Here is a 16,314-nt window from a genome sequence, read left to right as displayed (position 1 = left end):
ACACCCAGTAGTATTTCACATAGTTATACTTTTTATTAATCAGGTGATTCCACTAAGTTAGGATAACCGTCAATCATTAATGTAATGCCTAGTTACTTTTTATCCGGTATGCTTAATCAGCAGTATCCGTAGTTATACATATATTATGTTACAATCCAGAAGATACCAAGAAAATCAGTAATTCTTACGAGTATCTCCTCTCAGCGACATGCGACCTAAAAACCACTAAAAACGATCGCCGCTGTCCTACGTTGCATTCAACCCTTGCTGGAAGGTAAGTTGCTGTTGCTTCTTGATCTCGTCCTGCATCTCCATGGCCATTTGTTTGTACTTTTCCGCCTTCTTTTCGTCCTTTGTCGTTCCGTCGCCCTTGGCGTACATCTGGCTGAGGTTGGCACAGGCGTACATGTTCCGCAACTCGCACGCTTTGTAAGCGAACTCGAACGCCTTATGCATGTCCCTCTCCACGACGTAAGCCCCCTCCGGAAGTAGCGATGCGCTACTGCCGGGCGAAACCTTTTCCTTTTGCTCCAGCTCTTCTTTCACCTTCGGTGTATTGAACTCGTCCTTTAACACCCCGGAGATGTGCATCCCGGAAAGGTAAAAGCAAGCATTGGCATTGTTCATACTGCAGGCCTTTTTGAGGTACTCGAACGCCTTCGGCACGTCCCGTTTCATTTCCTTGGGAATGGACTTGGAAACCAGCAACAAACCGGAATGCAAGCATGCATCCGGATCGTTCAGTTCGCATCCTTTTTCGTAGTACTGGTAAGCCTTCACGGGGTCACCCTTATTCGAGGCACGACCCTTACCCAGGAAGCTATAGTTTCCGTACTTGAGGCAGCTCTTCGCGTATCCGTAGTCATCGCAGTTGGACCGGTACACTTTTGCGGCCTTTTCAAAGTCCTTTTTGATTCCTTCCAGATAATCTCCCAGAAGATGGCAAACTACGATATGAGAACAAAACAACAATGGATCATCAGTGGCGGTTCGCTGACCTTTATGAGCTCGTAAAATTCTGTCGTCTTATCGGCAAAGCCGAATGTGTTGTGTAATGTTTTTCTACTGCCTGCAACTTACCGTCAGCTTTTTTCTCTGAATAGCACCCGAACCGATATTCAATTCCCAGATTTTCCAGGTATTCCTTGACGTCCGATTCGTTCTTGAGATCGAGCGACATTTTTGGGGATTCCCAGTGATTTGCCGCACCGATTTAATTGAAATAAAAAATATTTTTTCCTTTTTGGCCAAAATGTGAAACACGATCCGAACCGCGATGATTGTTTTGCCTGCAGCTGACAACGTCCGTCACTCCGTCTGTCAAAACGGGAAAATCTTTTTTTTTACCCACCACTGACAGTTACAACAAGCTATTTTACGAGACGTGCTACCGATGGGCCGCTCATTGTTATTGTTTACATTTGATGTTTTTGTTTTCACGAAAAGTAGCATAACATGTGGTGAGTGCCAATCAGATTTTTGCTGACAGAAATGTTTTGATTTCTAATGTGGCATGTATCAATCCCCCGAGGTGCATGACATCACTAGCAGATAAAAAAAACCTCCCCACGGTCTACGGATACTGATTATAGTGGGCGGATTGACGCATTTTTGCAGATGAATGATCCCCGTTTATTTGATGGGCATGTGTCACATGTTATGCTAGCGAAAATGTAAATAAATGGGCCCAGCGGCTGGACTTCAAAACTGGAAAACATTCAAAAAACAGCTGATTTGAAACGTCTCATAAAATGCCTTACAGACACCCACTACACGAAAAATGAAGCACATCAAAGTTCGAATAATTTTGGAGCAAAAAAATTGGGTTAGTTCAATTTTTAATTTAATCGAATCAGGGGACCCGCATGCCGCGAGGTAGGCCTACTGCTCATACTTCTGCGAGTGTGTTAGTGTGACTGGCAACGCGACCAGAAGCCTGGTCGAATCCTGCTTGGAAATCGGTTTGTTTTGTCGATGGGCATGGCCCGCGAAATCGCATTGTGTTGTTTGGGAAGGCCCGCTCGATGCATGTTAGGTAGGCGTAGTTTGTTCGAGTTTGACGTGCCTGCATACCCTCCCTGAATCGAATAGCAATAGAAGAATTCGAACGAAATTCGGCGCGGGCAATCGAAACTGTTCGCGTCAAAAGTTTCGGAGTAATTTGCGAAACGTAATTTCCACAGCAGTGTTTATTGTACAGCAGCTTGAAACTAAATTTATTCATATTAGCAATCTTCAAACATTCTTAAAACTACTTTTATCAACTTACATTTTATAGTTTCTTTAATCCCTTTTTACCCCTTTCAGGTTATCTTCGACTGCTCGGGACTCGCTTGATGATCTACAATTCGTGGCAATAATAAATGTTTGATAATATCTCATTTGCAATCTTACTTACAGCTGTATCCGAAATACCCTATCTAGCTTCCCGGATCTCCAGCTCGTTCTCAATATCGTCCGCTTTCACTCAAACAAAATCTTTAACAAATAGCAAACTAAACTTTGCACTAGAATTCACTTTTCTATTTCACCAAATTTGCAATGGCCACAATCCTACTAAATGTACAAATCATCTACTACTCTCTCTCTCTGTGTTTACATTTTCTGCCTGTCGGAATTCGACGACCTCAATTCGACGACCGTAATTCCGGGGGGGATCTTCCATCGCCGCCAGAGTTACGCGCTTGAATTTCCAGCACAGCCAACTTCGCCACCGGACGCCTGAACTCCCCTTTCGCCGTCTTGACCAGTGCTTGCCGTACTCGTCCATCAGGGCCTGGGTACACCTTGCTGACCACGCCTCGCGTCCAACTCTTCCTCGCTCCTTCGTCCGCTATATACACCAGGTCGCCCTGGCTGATCGGTTGTACCTCTGCGTGCCACCTGGTACGCTGGTTGATTGCTGGCACGTACTCCGCTACCCATCGCTTCCACAGGCGGTCTGCCAGTGCCTGCGATCGCTTGTAGAGGTCCCGCAACGCTTCACCCTCGTCTGTCTTCCGAACCCGCTCTACCGCCACCTCTGGACCTTTCACGAAGTGGTTCGGTGTCAACGCTTCGCTTGCTTCCGGACCAAGTCCAGAGTACGTCAACGGACGCGAATTCACCAGATCCTCTGCTTCTGCCAACGTAGTCAACAGCACTTCGTCCGTCAATCGTCTTCCGTCATTTAGCACCGCCAGTGCTGCTTTCACGGAACGAACTAGCCGCTCCCAAACTCCGCCCATGTGGGGCGCGCTCGGTGGATTAAAATTCCACCTGGTCCTCGCATCCGTCATCGCTTCTTCACAGTCCCCCTCTATCTTCCACATAATCTCTTTGCTCGCTCCCTGGAAATTCGTTCCGTTGTCGGAGTAGAATTCCACCGGTTTGCCCCGCCGACACACAAAACGCCGGATCGCCATCAAACACGCCTGCGCCGTCAAACTGTGGGCCACTTCCAGGTGAATCGCTCTCGTCGTCATGCACGTGAAGAGGCAGATCCATCGCTTTTCCGACCTACGCCCAACCGTAACTGTGACCGGACCGCAATAGTCCACCCCTGTGAAGCTGAACGGCCGCCAGCCAGGAGTGATCCGCGCCAACGGAAGGGGAGCCATCCTGGGAATCTTCGGCACGCACTTCTTCGTTCTGCACCACACGCAAGCCTTCGCCACCGCCTTCAACTCCGCTCGTAGATTCGGGATCCGGAAACGTTGCCGGACATCGTTGATCACTGTCTCCGCGTTTGCGTGAGCCGCCTGCTGGTGATAGAACTCAAGCAACTTCCGAGTGGTGGGATGCCGCTTCGGAAGAATCACCGGAAACCGCAATTCAAAAGGGAGAAATGAACCCTGAGCCGCTCTGCCTTCCATCCGGAGCACACCATCCGCGTCCAAAAACGGGCTATCGTTGTACAGGCTGCTACACTTTTCTATCGGCTGCCACTCGCCGCGTGGAACTTCACGGTTCTTCGCCAACGTCTTGATTTCTTCTCCGTAGACATCGGCCTGCGCCGACCGCCACAGGTACGTTTCCGCTCGCTGATACTCCTCTCGCTTCAGTGGGACTGTTATCGCTGGTATTGCCTTCTTCGCTGCGCTTCGCACTCTTGGTGGTGCCGGAACAGCCTCGATCGCCAGCCCTTTCCGCTTCCTGACGCAGTTAGATTTGAAACGGTACACGCATGCTACCGTCCGGACCAGCACTTTCCAACGGGAAATGCGGGACACGTCGACCATCGGCTCTTCTGCTGAAAGGTCGTGGAACAGATGGCATGCCCGAACCTCTTCTGGCGTGTTCGGCTCTACCACTTCCTGCTTCATCCATCGCTGTTCCGGCTGATAAAGGAATCTCGGACCTTGAAACCACGGTCCGTTCGAATCCAAACTGCTGCCGCTCTTCCACTTCGTCAAATCGTCGGCGATATTGTTCTTCGTGGAAATCCACCGCCACTCGCTGTGCTTCGTCAGGCTGAGAATCTCGCCGATCCGGAAAGCCACGAACGGTTTGTACCTACGCTGCTCCGAATGGATCCATGATACGACTGTTCTGGAATCTGACCAGATGAACCGCTGCTTGATTTCCAGCGAGTGCGCTTCCACGACGGTTTGCAGCAACCTTGCTCCGATCACCGCCGCCTGCAGCTCCAGCCTCGGGATGGACATCATCTTTAATGGAGCTACCTTCGACCTCGCCATCACCAGCGCGCAAACTGGCCCGTTTCCCGTGAGCACACGGAAGTATGCTGCTGCTCCATACGCATCTTGGCTGGCGTCTACCAGCACGTGAAGCTGTACAGTGTTGTAATCCACTGACCTCGAACCTTGGAAGTAGAAACGGGGAATTTTCACGTTCTCGATCTCCGGGAGCCGAGCAATCCACCGATTCCACTTTTCGCAGCTTTCGTCGTCGATTGGTTGGTCCCAGTCGCTGCCACTACGCCACAGATCTTGGATCATCATTTTCCCGTGGATAACGAAGGTAGCCAGCATTCCTAGCGGATCGAACAGGCTCATAACGCTGCTCATCACCACTCTTTTTGTCGGTCGACGTTCGCCGGAGAAATACGGCGCCAGATCTTCCCGGAACTTGGCCAGGAACGTGAATTCGTCGCTGACTGGATTCCACACTATTCCCAGGACTCGCTCTAGATTTGACTCCTTGTTCTGAAGAATCTGAACGCTTTGATCAGGTGCACGCTCGCCGATGCCTTCCAGAAATGCGCCCGAATTGGACACCCAGTTCCGGATCTCGAATCCGCCTTTGGAATGGACGAACTTCACCTCTTGGGCCCGCTTCACCGCTTCTTCGACCGTGTCCGTGCTATCGAAATAGTCGTCCACGTAATGGTTTTCCACAATCGCTTCGGCCGCTTCCGGAAACTGTCCGGCATACTCTTCTGCGTTCCGGTTCTTGATGTATTGCGCCGTACACGGAGAGCTTGTCGCGCCGAACATCGTCACGTCTATGATGTAGACCTCCATCTTCTCTGACTCACTTCCACGGAATACAAACCGCGCTCTCTTGTCTGCGTCTCGCACTCGAACTTGGAGGTACATTTCCTTGATGTCGCCGCCGAAGCCTACTACTCGCTCACGGAATTTCGCTAGGACGTTGGGGAGCGGAGTTAACATGTCCGGTCCCTTCAGCAGTTGTGAGTTCAGCGATACTCCGTTGACCGCCGCTGCTGCGTCCCACACCAGACGCACTTTTCCCGGCTTCTTTGGATGCACCACCACGCTGATCGGCAGGTACCACACTTCGTTCGGCTCGAACCGCCTCAGTTCGGCCTCTGTCGCTACGTGAATGTAGCCTTTCGCTGCATAATCGTTGATCAGCTCGCTCACCTTCTTGCGCAGCTGGTCGTCTTTCGCTAGCCGCCTCTCCAGACAGCGGAATCGTTTCGCCGCCATCGAATAGCTGTCGGGAAACCGCACCTTGTCCTCCTTCCACAATAGCCCCGTCTCAAAACGGTCGCCAACTCGTATGGTCGTACTGTTGAGGATCGCCTTCGCTCGCTTGTCTTCTTCGGATTCCGGCAGTAGCGCTACGGAAATCACCGACTCTTCCATGGTGTAGTGGCTTCGCAACATGTCGTGCAACTCTTGATTCGTCACCGTTTCGCAATCATGGTGACCAACAATGCCGGGCTCGTTCCGGCTTGCACACGTCGGCCCGTAGATCGTCCAGCCTAGCTTCGATCGGACGGCGATCGGTTCGTCAGGCTTACCAATCCTTGATTCCAGCGGGGCGTAGAGATGGATATCCTTGAGACCGATGAGGATTTGTGGAGCTCCACTCGGAAATTCGGTCGCTGGAAGTCCACGCAGGTGAGAATGCCCACTGATGATCTCCGACATAGCCACGTTTTGCTGTGGCAACTTCAAACTCTCCACCGTATGAGCTGCCTTGATGCGGAAACGCTGCGTCGCTCCTCTGGCCGAGATGAATAGCTCCACCTTCTGGGAATGTTTCTCCACTCTGGATACTCCCGCTGTCCATGTCACTCTAAGCGGCTGCGTCACTCCTTGGACTTGTAACGCAATCGCCAGCGACTTCTCCAGTAGCGTATACGACGACCCCTCGTCAAGGAAAGCGATGGTATCGATAGCATTCTTCCCGTTGTACAACGTGATCGGTATCATCCGGAAAATCACCGACTGTTGATGGAGATGCACGTTGCAGTTCGCGCCAACGGATTGGTCGATGTGAAGCAGCGGATTATGTCGCTCGGTGCACTGGTTCACGTTGCATCGCAGGTTGAGCTTGCATCGGGCGTTTCCGTGTTCGTTGAGGCACAGGTATCCAGCTTCCACTTCCGGACCGCCTCCCATCTTTCAGGCAATCGCAGCCTTTTGAAGCTCTCACAGTTCCGGATCCGATGATCGTAGCGACCGCAGATCCTGCACGGCTTCTTCTCCCGACTCGGGACTTGATTGGCTGCACTGGCTTCGACACTGTGCGTATGCAGGAAACCTTCCTTCTCCTTCCTTCCGTTCTTCTTCCGGAACGCTTGGTCCGATGCGACGGACGCCGACTCGCAATACGGAGTGATCTCGCTAGCATCCTTGACAATCCTCGAGAGAAAGTTGGATAATGTCCGGAGCGTCACGAGTTGGGCCTTCCTCCGATACCGCACCCATTCCAGCTGCGTACTGGCCGGCAACTTCTCCGTCAACTCCTGGATGAGCATCGGGTTGATGAGATGCGCTGTCAGACCTGTCGCCTCCAAATGATCGGTTAACTGCTGCACGACGACACCGAACTGGATGAACGACGCCAACTTGTCCGTTCTTGGAGACGGTGCCTTCCGCACGTTCGACAGCAGCATGTTCAGCAACTGCTCAGGCCTGCCGTACAGCATCCGCAAGGTTTTGATGATTTGCGGTACTGCACTCGGAAGTAGGAGCCTGCTTCTTACCGCTTCTAGTGCTTGACCCTTCAAACACTCTTGAAGTCGCGCCAGATTCTCGACGTTCGAAAACCCGCACGCCGTTGTGGACGTCTCGTAGGCGCTGATAAACATCGGCCATTCCTCGAGCCGCCCCGTGAATGTCGGAAGCTTCTTTGACAGAAACTGCCGAGCGGAGAGTTGGGCCTTCGTTGGACCACGCACCATTACCTCGGATTGCATTCCGAAGTCTTCTTCCTGCGACGAACTCTCTTCTTCCGACTCCGAATCCGATTCTTCGGACTCCTCTTCACTTGGTTCGCTGGCTTGGTACGAGCGTAGAGCGACGTCTTCTTCGAACTGTGGCCTCTTCTTCTTCTTCTGCACCTCCGGATGGCCGAGCGGAGTTTTCTTGTGGCTCACCGCTGGGAGCGAGGTTATGTCCTGCAGGACGGGTGGTGCAATTCCAGATGCCTTCGGTGTGGAGAACTTGCTGAAGGCTCCACGGTAATCCTCGCGGTCTGCTTTGGCCGGTTTAGCTAGTTTCCGGTCCGATTTGCCCGACTTTCGCTTCTCAGGCTCCTCTTCTTCCGGCTGTTTCATCCCCGGCTTCGCTTGCTTGGACTTCCTACTTTCCTTGACTCCTCCTTTTTCGCCTCCGGATGCTCCATCTTCCTCCAGTTCCGCTACCTCTTCCCTCGCCGAATCGAGCTTCACTTTCTCCAGCCTTTTCTGCACCTGCTTCAGCACTTCGTCGCGCTTCTTCCGATGCGCTTCTTCTTCGGCCGCTTGTAGCTCCATTTGCTCCTTCTCGTACGCCAACTCCATTTCGCGCCTTTCTCTTTCCGCTTCCTGCCGCAGCAGAAACAGCTTCTTCTGGTGTTCCAGCCGCTTCCTGTGTAGGATCGTTTGCAGTTCCATGGCCTGTCTCTCCTTCTCCATCTCCTTCTCGAGTTTCTCGCACTCCTCTTCCAGGCCGGGAGGCCCCTCTTTGTCCGCCGATCGCCGCAGACACTCTTCACAAGACCACGAAACATCCCTCACTTCAGCCGAAACACCGGCGCACCCGAAATGGTACCAACGCTGGCAATGGTCACAAAACACCATCTCACTTTCGTCATCATCCGGACGACGACATCCCGCGCAGTTAAATCCCGTCTTTTCCGGGTCTTGAATTGATCGCGACATTATAAAATTTTCAAGAATGTTCGCGTCAAAAGTTTCGGAGTAATTTGCGAAACGTAATTTCCACAGCAGTGTTTATTGTACAGCAGCTTGAAACTAAATTTATTCATATTAGCAATCTTCAAACATTCTTAAAACTACTTTTATCAACTTACATTTTATAGTTTCTTTAATCCCTTTTTACCCCTTTCAGGTTATCTTCGACTGCTCGGGACTCGCTTGATGATCTACAATTCGTGGCAATAATAAATGTTTGATAATATCTCATTTGCAATCTTACTTACAGCTGTATCCGAAATACCCTATCTAGCTTCCCGGATCTCCAGCTCGTTCTCAATATCGTCCGCTTTCACTCAAACAAAATCTTTAACAAATAGCAAACTAAACTTTGCACTAGAATTCACTTTTCTATTTCACCAAATTTGCAATGGCCACAATCCTACTAAATGTACAAATCATCTACTACTCTCTCTCTCTGTGTTTACATTTTCTGCCTGTCGGAATTCGACGACCTCAATTCGCCTACCTATCACGCACACCATACCGCTGCCCAGCTGTCACCTTCATCTGCGCCGTGCGGACGGTTGCTCGATGTTGGGTTGTCCTAACAGAAACAGTCGGGATCTTGGTCAGGGTAGATCCAACTCCCGTGAGCATTGTAGCAGTCTACTATCCTGGCTCTAATCAGAGGGCAGCGCTCTGTCAATACAGAAAAGATATTATGCTTTTGGTCGAAATACGAAGTGACCGAACGTGCGAAAATTGATTTTTAACCTACTTAGAAATGTCGCAACTCAATTTTGATTAGTGCATATTGTTGCTCTTAATTAGCTTAATGATGCGCAACAGAAAAAATAGATTCAAATTTACTTCGCAGCTGCAACTTCGCATGTGTTTCTAGCGACGACTTCGATTTGGTGGTGCGACGATAATATCCACCAGCTCATCAACACCGACGGACCCTTCTTTCTAGTGGGAGATATGAATGCGCGGCACAGGATGTGGAACTGTGCTAGGGCCAGGACGTATCTTGCAACAAGTCTATGAGTCCACGGATATCTACATTCACGTTCCTGATACTCCCACCCGCTACCCGTCTGGTCGAGGAAAGCCATCAACCTTAGATCTGGTGATCTCGAACAACCGGATACAAATGTCGAGGTCAGTATCGCATGCCGAATTATCGTCGGACCACTTGCCCGTAACCTTCACCATCGATGCTGACATTCCAGTACTTCCGGCGGGAAGGCTCATCCGCTGCTACGATAAAGCGAACTGGAGTACCTTCGCTCGAAGGATTGATCAAGACATCGACCTCACAGCAGGTTTGCTAAACAATCTAGATCGTTCGGAGAAAATCGATGAGGCCATCGACAAAGACACCGACATCGTCAGGGCGGTTGAGGAAGCAGCTGTCCCAACACGAAGGATTTTGCCAAAGAAAAAGGACATCCCCGACGAGCTGAAACTTCTGATTCGGCTGAGAAATGTGCGCCGAAGGCAGTTCATCCGCAGACGGGATCCACTGATTGGTGCGGTGGTCAACCATCTGAATAACGTCATCAGCATTAAAAGCGCAGAACACCGTTACAGGGACTTCGGTTCGATGTTGAAAAATCTGGACAACGGTAGCAACAAATTCTGGAAGCTAATCCGCAGCCTCCGAAATACGGTCAAGTACAGCCCACCGCTCAACGTCGATGGAAATCTGATTGTGAGTCCATCACAGAAATCCGAAGCGCTTGCAAGGGCGTTTGCAACTGCTCACAACAACGAGGAGCCGGGAGATCCTGAAACTTCGGCAGCAGTGGAAAATGCACTCGTCCAGATCCGTGCTGCAAGCTCTCCAGTGCCTCACGCTGCTCTAGTAAAGCCGAAAGAGGTGAAGTCAATCATCCGAACGCTAAAAAATCGGAAATCTCCCGGGCAGGATGGCATTCGGAATATCTGCCTTAAGCGCTTGCCAAGAAAAGGGTTGGTGGTGCTGACCAAAATCTTCAACGCATGCCTGGTCCTGAGTTACTTCCCAATCAGATGGAAACACGCCAACGTGATAGCTATCCCGAAAGTTAACAAGGATATCACCAATCCAGGTAACTACCGACCGATAAGCCTCCTAAGCAGCCTGAGCAAAGTGCTCGAAAGGGTAATCCTCGTCCGTTTGAACCGCCACCTGGAGACAGTGCAATGCGTTCCACCCGAGCAGTTCGGCTTCAAAACGGGGCACTCAACGGTGCATCAACTCACTCGCATAACGCAAAAAGTGAAGCGCGGGTTCCAAACGGGAAAGTCGACTGGTATGGTTCTCCTGGATGTCGAAAAAGCCTACGACTCGGTTTGGCAGGAAGCCGTGGTTTTCAAGCTCTTCCGCTCGAATCTACTTCTCTACCTAGTTAAGATCGTGCAGTCCTTCCTTTCGAACCGATCTTTCTCGGTAACGGTAAATGGTGAATACTCCCGTGCCCACAACATTCCTTTTGGCGTGCCCCAAGGTTCAGTGCTAAGCCCGACTCTTTACAACGTCCTTACCTCTGACGTACTGATGGTCGACGGCGTAACATACGCATTTTTTGCGGATGACACCGCTTTCCTGGCGTCAGACAAAGACCCGCACATCGTCGTCACTCACCTACAAGCGGCAATGAACAACCTTGAGGAATTTCAACGCAAATGGCGGATCAAGCTCAACGCGGGGAAAACACAGTCCATCTACTTCACCAGGAGACGAGTCGCTCGTCACCTCCCACGTCGATCAATCATGGTCAACGGCCAGCAAACTACGTGGGATGACGAAGTAAAGTATTTGGGAGTGATTTTTGACCAGAAGCTCAAGTTCGATAAGCACGTAAACTACATCGCTGGAAAGGTGGATCGGTCGACCAAAGCCCTATACTCTTTGCTGAGTCGCCGATCGAAGCTGCGCGTGAAGAACAAGTTGTTGGTGGTCAAGTGTATCATCCGGCCAATGAATCTATGCGTCCGCGGTTTGGGGCAACTGCGCCAAATCGCACCGTAAACGACTACAGGTGAAGCAGAACAAGCTGCTCAAGATGGTCTACACTGCAAAAATTTCAATATTTTTTTATATGTGTAAAAACTAATGAAAACCTATAAAAATCTCTTCATACGCCTCATTAGCTAACATAATCTTGATTAACACTACGAGTTTTTAAAAATATGTGTGAGATCTTATAGTAAAAATCCATAACATCTCACACATGAAATTGAAAACATTTGAAGATACCGTTGATATTCAATACCAATGACGAAGCGCGAAGAAAAAAAAAACATTCATTGGCAGTGGAAAACAGTTTTTGCCAGGCAAGATCGAAGGTAAAACATTTTAATGATTTTTTTTCCAAGTTCTTCTAATGAAACCCATTGGTTACGCTTCACAGGTAATTCGGATGTTGATTGTAAAATGTAGTGATGTACCGAATATTCGGCCGGCCGAATATTCGGGCCGAATATCAGCTTATTTTAGATTTTGCCGGATATTCGTTTAGCCGAATATTAAATGTATTATTCGGCCGAATATACCGAATAGGCCGAATAATGACTAAACATAGCAACAACACACTAAATCAAGAATTAAGTGAATTGTGAAGTGGATTTTCGGAGCATTTTATTTGCAAAAAGTTACTTTTTCTGTGATGTTAAAACTTTTCTGAAGATGCTGGATTTTAAATTCTACTTTCTTGAAAACAAAGATGCCCTTTACAATAACTTCACGAGATTTTTAACAAGAAAATCGGCCGAATATCTGACCGATTATTCGGCCGAATATACGGCCGAATATTCGTTTCGCCGAATAATAAAATTCGAATTATTCGGTATTCGGCCGAAGGCCGAATAGTACTATTCGGTACATCACTAGTAAAATGCGTCCGTGAATATTCAATCGGTAAGTAAACCATTTTTATCGTATTATCTACATAGCGTTTCACCCAAGTACTCGTATTTCAGTTTATTACTGGACAGCATCGGACCGGACAAGGATGGAAGAAAATCACTTCTAGTGACAAATGATACAGGATACGAACAATCCAAGATTGCCTTTGCTCTTGCAGTAGCATGATGCCGACACCCTCGCCCGTGCTTGTATCATGGGATCACAGGCAATCAAAGCATCTGATGCACGCTTTATCATGGGATCACTCGTTATCGGATCATGTTACAAGTCGTGATAAATTTTATTCATCTCAATTTTCATCACGATTATGGACCAATAAACAGAATTCATGGTTGGAATCAATACATTCATTTGCATATCTTAATATTAAAGCAACAAGAATTCACAAAAAATGGATGATTTTCGGAATTTATCATTTCGACTTCATGATAACGATCGCATCATGGCCGCACATGCCTCGCGATTCAATTTTCGCGGAGCGTGGTTTGTTATAATGCTTGACGACAACGCTCTATCGTTGTTGCTATGATCGCGCGATGCGCTTCAACCGCGACACATTCAGGATCTTATCATGATCACTAGATTTCCATCCTTGGGACCGGAAACTGCAGCGCAGCCGCCAAACGCATCCCTGGGAATTCAACCACACGGAAGGATTGCCCCATTTCCAAGGGAGATCCAGTCATGCGGATGCGATACTTGAATCAGGAACTTGATCACATACGGAAAGTACGGTACCGGAAGGAATATAGCTGCACACAGGAGCTGGGACACCGGACCGTTGAATCACGAGGGGAATGTACTTGATCGTGTATTGTGTTGCTTATTTCAATTTTAAATAAATTCAATGAGAATAAATACTTACCTTACCGGTCAGGCTAAGGCCGGGGTGGCCTCTGCTGTACATAGGAGTCGCCTCCAATCCACTCGGTCTATGGCTGTTTGCCTCCAGATCCGCACTCTGCGTAGGGTCCGCAGATCGTCCTCCACTTGGTCGACCCACCTAGCTCGCTGCGCTCCACGTCTTCTTGTACCGGTCGGATGACTTTCGAGAACCATTTTAGTCGGGTTGCTATCCGACATCCTGATGACGTGACCCGCCCACCGTAGCCTCCCGATTTTCGCGGTATGGACGATGGTTGGTTCTCCCAGCAGCTGGTGCAGCTCGTGGTTCATTCGCCTTCTCCAAGTCCCGTCTTCCATCTGCACTCCGCCGTAGATGGTACGCAACACCTTCCGTTCGAAAACTCCAAGGGCGCGTTGGTCCTCTGCACGTAGGGTCCATGCTCGGGTCCATGTTTCGTGCCCATAGAGGACGACCGGTCTAATCAGCGTTTTGTAGATAGTTAACTTCGTGTTACGGCGAACTTTATTCGATCGTAGAGTTCTGCGGAGTCCAAAGTAGGCACGATTTCCTGCCACAATGCGCCTCTGAATTTCTCTGCTGGTGTCGTTGTCGTCGGTCACCAGTGAGCCCAAGTACACGAATTCTTCAACCGCCTCGATTTCATCACCGTCGATATGAATTCGGGGTGGCGGGCGTGGTGATTCCTCCCTGGAGCCCTTTGCCATCATGTACTTTGTCTTCGACACATTAATGACTAATCCGATTCGCCTGGCTTCACTCTTTAGTCGGATGTACGTTTCCGCCATCGTCTCAAATTTACGAGCAATAATATCAATATCATCGGCGAAACCAAGCAGCTGAACGGACTTCGTGAAAATCGTCCCACTCGTGTTTATCCCCGCTCTTCTTATTACACCCTCCAAAGCAATGTTGAACAGCAAGCACGAAAGACCATCACCTTGCCGTAACCCTCTGCGAGATTCGAAGGGACTCGAGAGTGTCCCTGATACTCGAACTACGCACATCACTCGATCCATCGTCGCCTTGATCAACCGTATCAGTTTATCCGGGAATCCGTATTCGTGCATAATCTGCCACAGCTGTTCTCGATCGATTGTATCATACGCCGCTTTGAAATCGATGAACAAGTGATGTGTGGGCACGTTGTATTCGCGGCATTTCTGCAACACCTGGCGGATGGCGAACATCTGGTCCGTTGTAGCGCGTTCACCCATAAATCCAGCCTGATATTGCCCCACGAACTCTCTTGCAATCGGTGATAGACGGCGGCATAAAATTTGAGAGAGTATCTTGTAGGCAGCGCTCAGTAGTGTGATCGCGCGGTAGTTCCCGCAATCCAACTTGTCGCCCTTTTTGTAGATGGGACACACGATACCTTCCATCCATTCCTCCGGTAATACTTCCTCCTCCCAAATCTTGGTAATGACCCAGTGTAGTGCTCTCACCAGTGCTTCTCCACCGTATTTTAGAAGCTCGCTTGATAGTTGATCTGTTCCAGCGGCTTTGTTGTTTTTCAACCGGCCAACCTCCTCCGCAATCTCTTGAAGGTCAGGGGCCGGAAGTCTTTCGTCCTGTGCACATACTCCTAGATCTGTTACCACGCCATTTCCGGTACTTGCAATGTCGCCATTGAGGTGCTCATCGTAATGCTGCCGCCACCTCTCGACCACCTCACGCTCGCTCGTGAGAATATTCTTTTTTTTTTTTTTTTTTTTTTTGCTAGGTTTCTAGCTGCACTCTGAATAGAGTTGAAACCTCTACACTAGACCCGAAGATAGGAAAGAGTACGTAATCTTTCAGAAGCAGTTTGCCAGCCGTACGCGGAAAATGCAACCCCCTGAAGAAAGCGTTAGTTCTTGAAGCCGCCGCCTTTGGTGAGGCGCCACGGGTTTGTTTACGAAATTTCAGTCTGCTGACCAATTTGCTACGTGCGGAAGCGAACTTTGTCGTGCGAAGATAAATTCGTGATCGAAAAACGATCATTTCCACATATTGTTGAATGGGTTCAGCGTTCTTTGTTAAATTTACAAGATGCACAAGTATGAAAATACATTTAGCCCATTTAAAACAATACTAAAGTCAATTAAATTTGAATGTCGCACCTGCTCCAACAGAAAAAATCACTATGTTTTCAGCCTTATGCAACTGCCCATTCAAATTAGCACCACGTCCAGCACCATATTTTTGGCTTCAATCCAGTTGTATGTGGATGACAGCCGTTTCATGGGGTTGGGAAAATGATATCCATTAAGACACTGTTGCAACTGACTCAGAAAGCTACGGTAGAAGATTGGAAAGTTTTCAATTGGTCAGTCAGTCAGGATTTGCCTATGTAGTGTTATGGTCACACGGTTTGTGTTTGTCTTCTTGTTTGATTTTGTAGTATAGTTCAATATGTTTTACCTGCTTCTCGTTAAATCAGTTGTCGTATGTTTGTTTTTTTTTCACCGAATCAATCGAACCCTGTATGTTAAAATATAGTCGATCCTGTCTCAAATTGTTTTCTTGATTTCGCTAATCGTTTTCCACTTCTCTGTGTTCATCTCTTGCGTCCTTAAATTGTCATCGGTCCAAAACCCACAGAAACATGTTACTGAACTTCTGATATTTTTCTGTTGGTGTCATAATATCATCTAAGAGATAAACAAAAATACGCCAAGTTGGTCAGTTGATTGCAATAAAATTTTAAAATAATAGAGATTTCATGTCAACTTTCATCCCGCTACAAATACTATGAAAAATATTCAAATTCGTTCAATTGTCCTATCGGTCCCACCTAGATAAACCATGTCCTATTCTCAAGCGTAGCTTAGAAATGTTAACCTAGTCATACACAAGTAACGTTGTTCAGTTAATAAAAAGCAGTCAGTTTTTGTCCAAAATGTCACGTCGAACGCATTGACGTCAACAATGCGTTTAAGTGTTCGCACGTTAGCTTCGAATCTATCAGCACAATTAAGTGCTGCAAATCTCCTT

At 48.6% G+C, this 16,314-nt stretch overlaps 2 protein-coding genes across 2 annotated transcripts; both read right to left on the bottom strand.

The window, feature by feature from the left end:
• Positions 1-11: 11 nt before the first annotated feature.
• On the bottom strand, positions 12-1,337 carry LOC109425744 (cytochrome c oxidase assembly factor 7 homolog). The gene is made up of 2 exons (XM_019701070.3): positions 1,081-1,337; positions 12-947 (listed from the first exon to the last, which is right to left on the bottom strand). Exons 1-2 carry the CDS (start codon positions 1,178-1,180, stop codon positions 247-249), a joined length of 801 nt encoding a protein of 266 aa, XP_019556615.2. The 5' UTR covers positions 1,181-1,337; the 3' UTR covers positions 12-246.
• A 1,290-nt stretch (positions 1,338-2,627) lies between these two features.
• LOC134290814 (uncharacterized) lies at positions 2,628-6,626 on the bottom strand. Its single transcript, XM_062858018.1, has one exon. The coding sequence runs from the start codon at positions 6,624-6,626 to the stop codon at positions 2,628-2,630; it is 3,999 nt and encodes a 1,332-aa protein (XP_062714002.1).
• Between the last annotated feature and the right edge of the window lie 9,688 nt (positions 6,627-16,314).

Source organism: Aedes albopictus, chromosome 3, assembly GCF_035046485.1.
Source record: "Aedes albopictus strain Foshan chromosome 3, AalbF5, whole genome shotgun sequence".
NCBI lineage: Eukaryota > Metazoa > Arthropoda > Insecta > Diptera > Culicidae > Aedes > Aedes albopictus.
The sequence above is the reverse complement of the archived record's forward strand: the minus strand, read 5'-3'. Positions and strand labels throughout refer to the sequence as shown.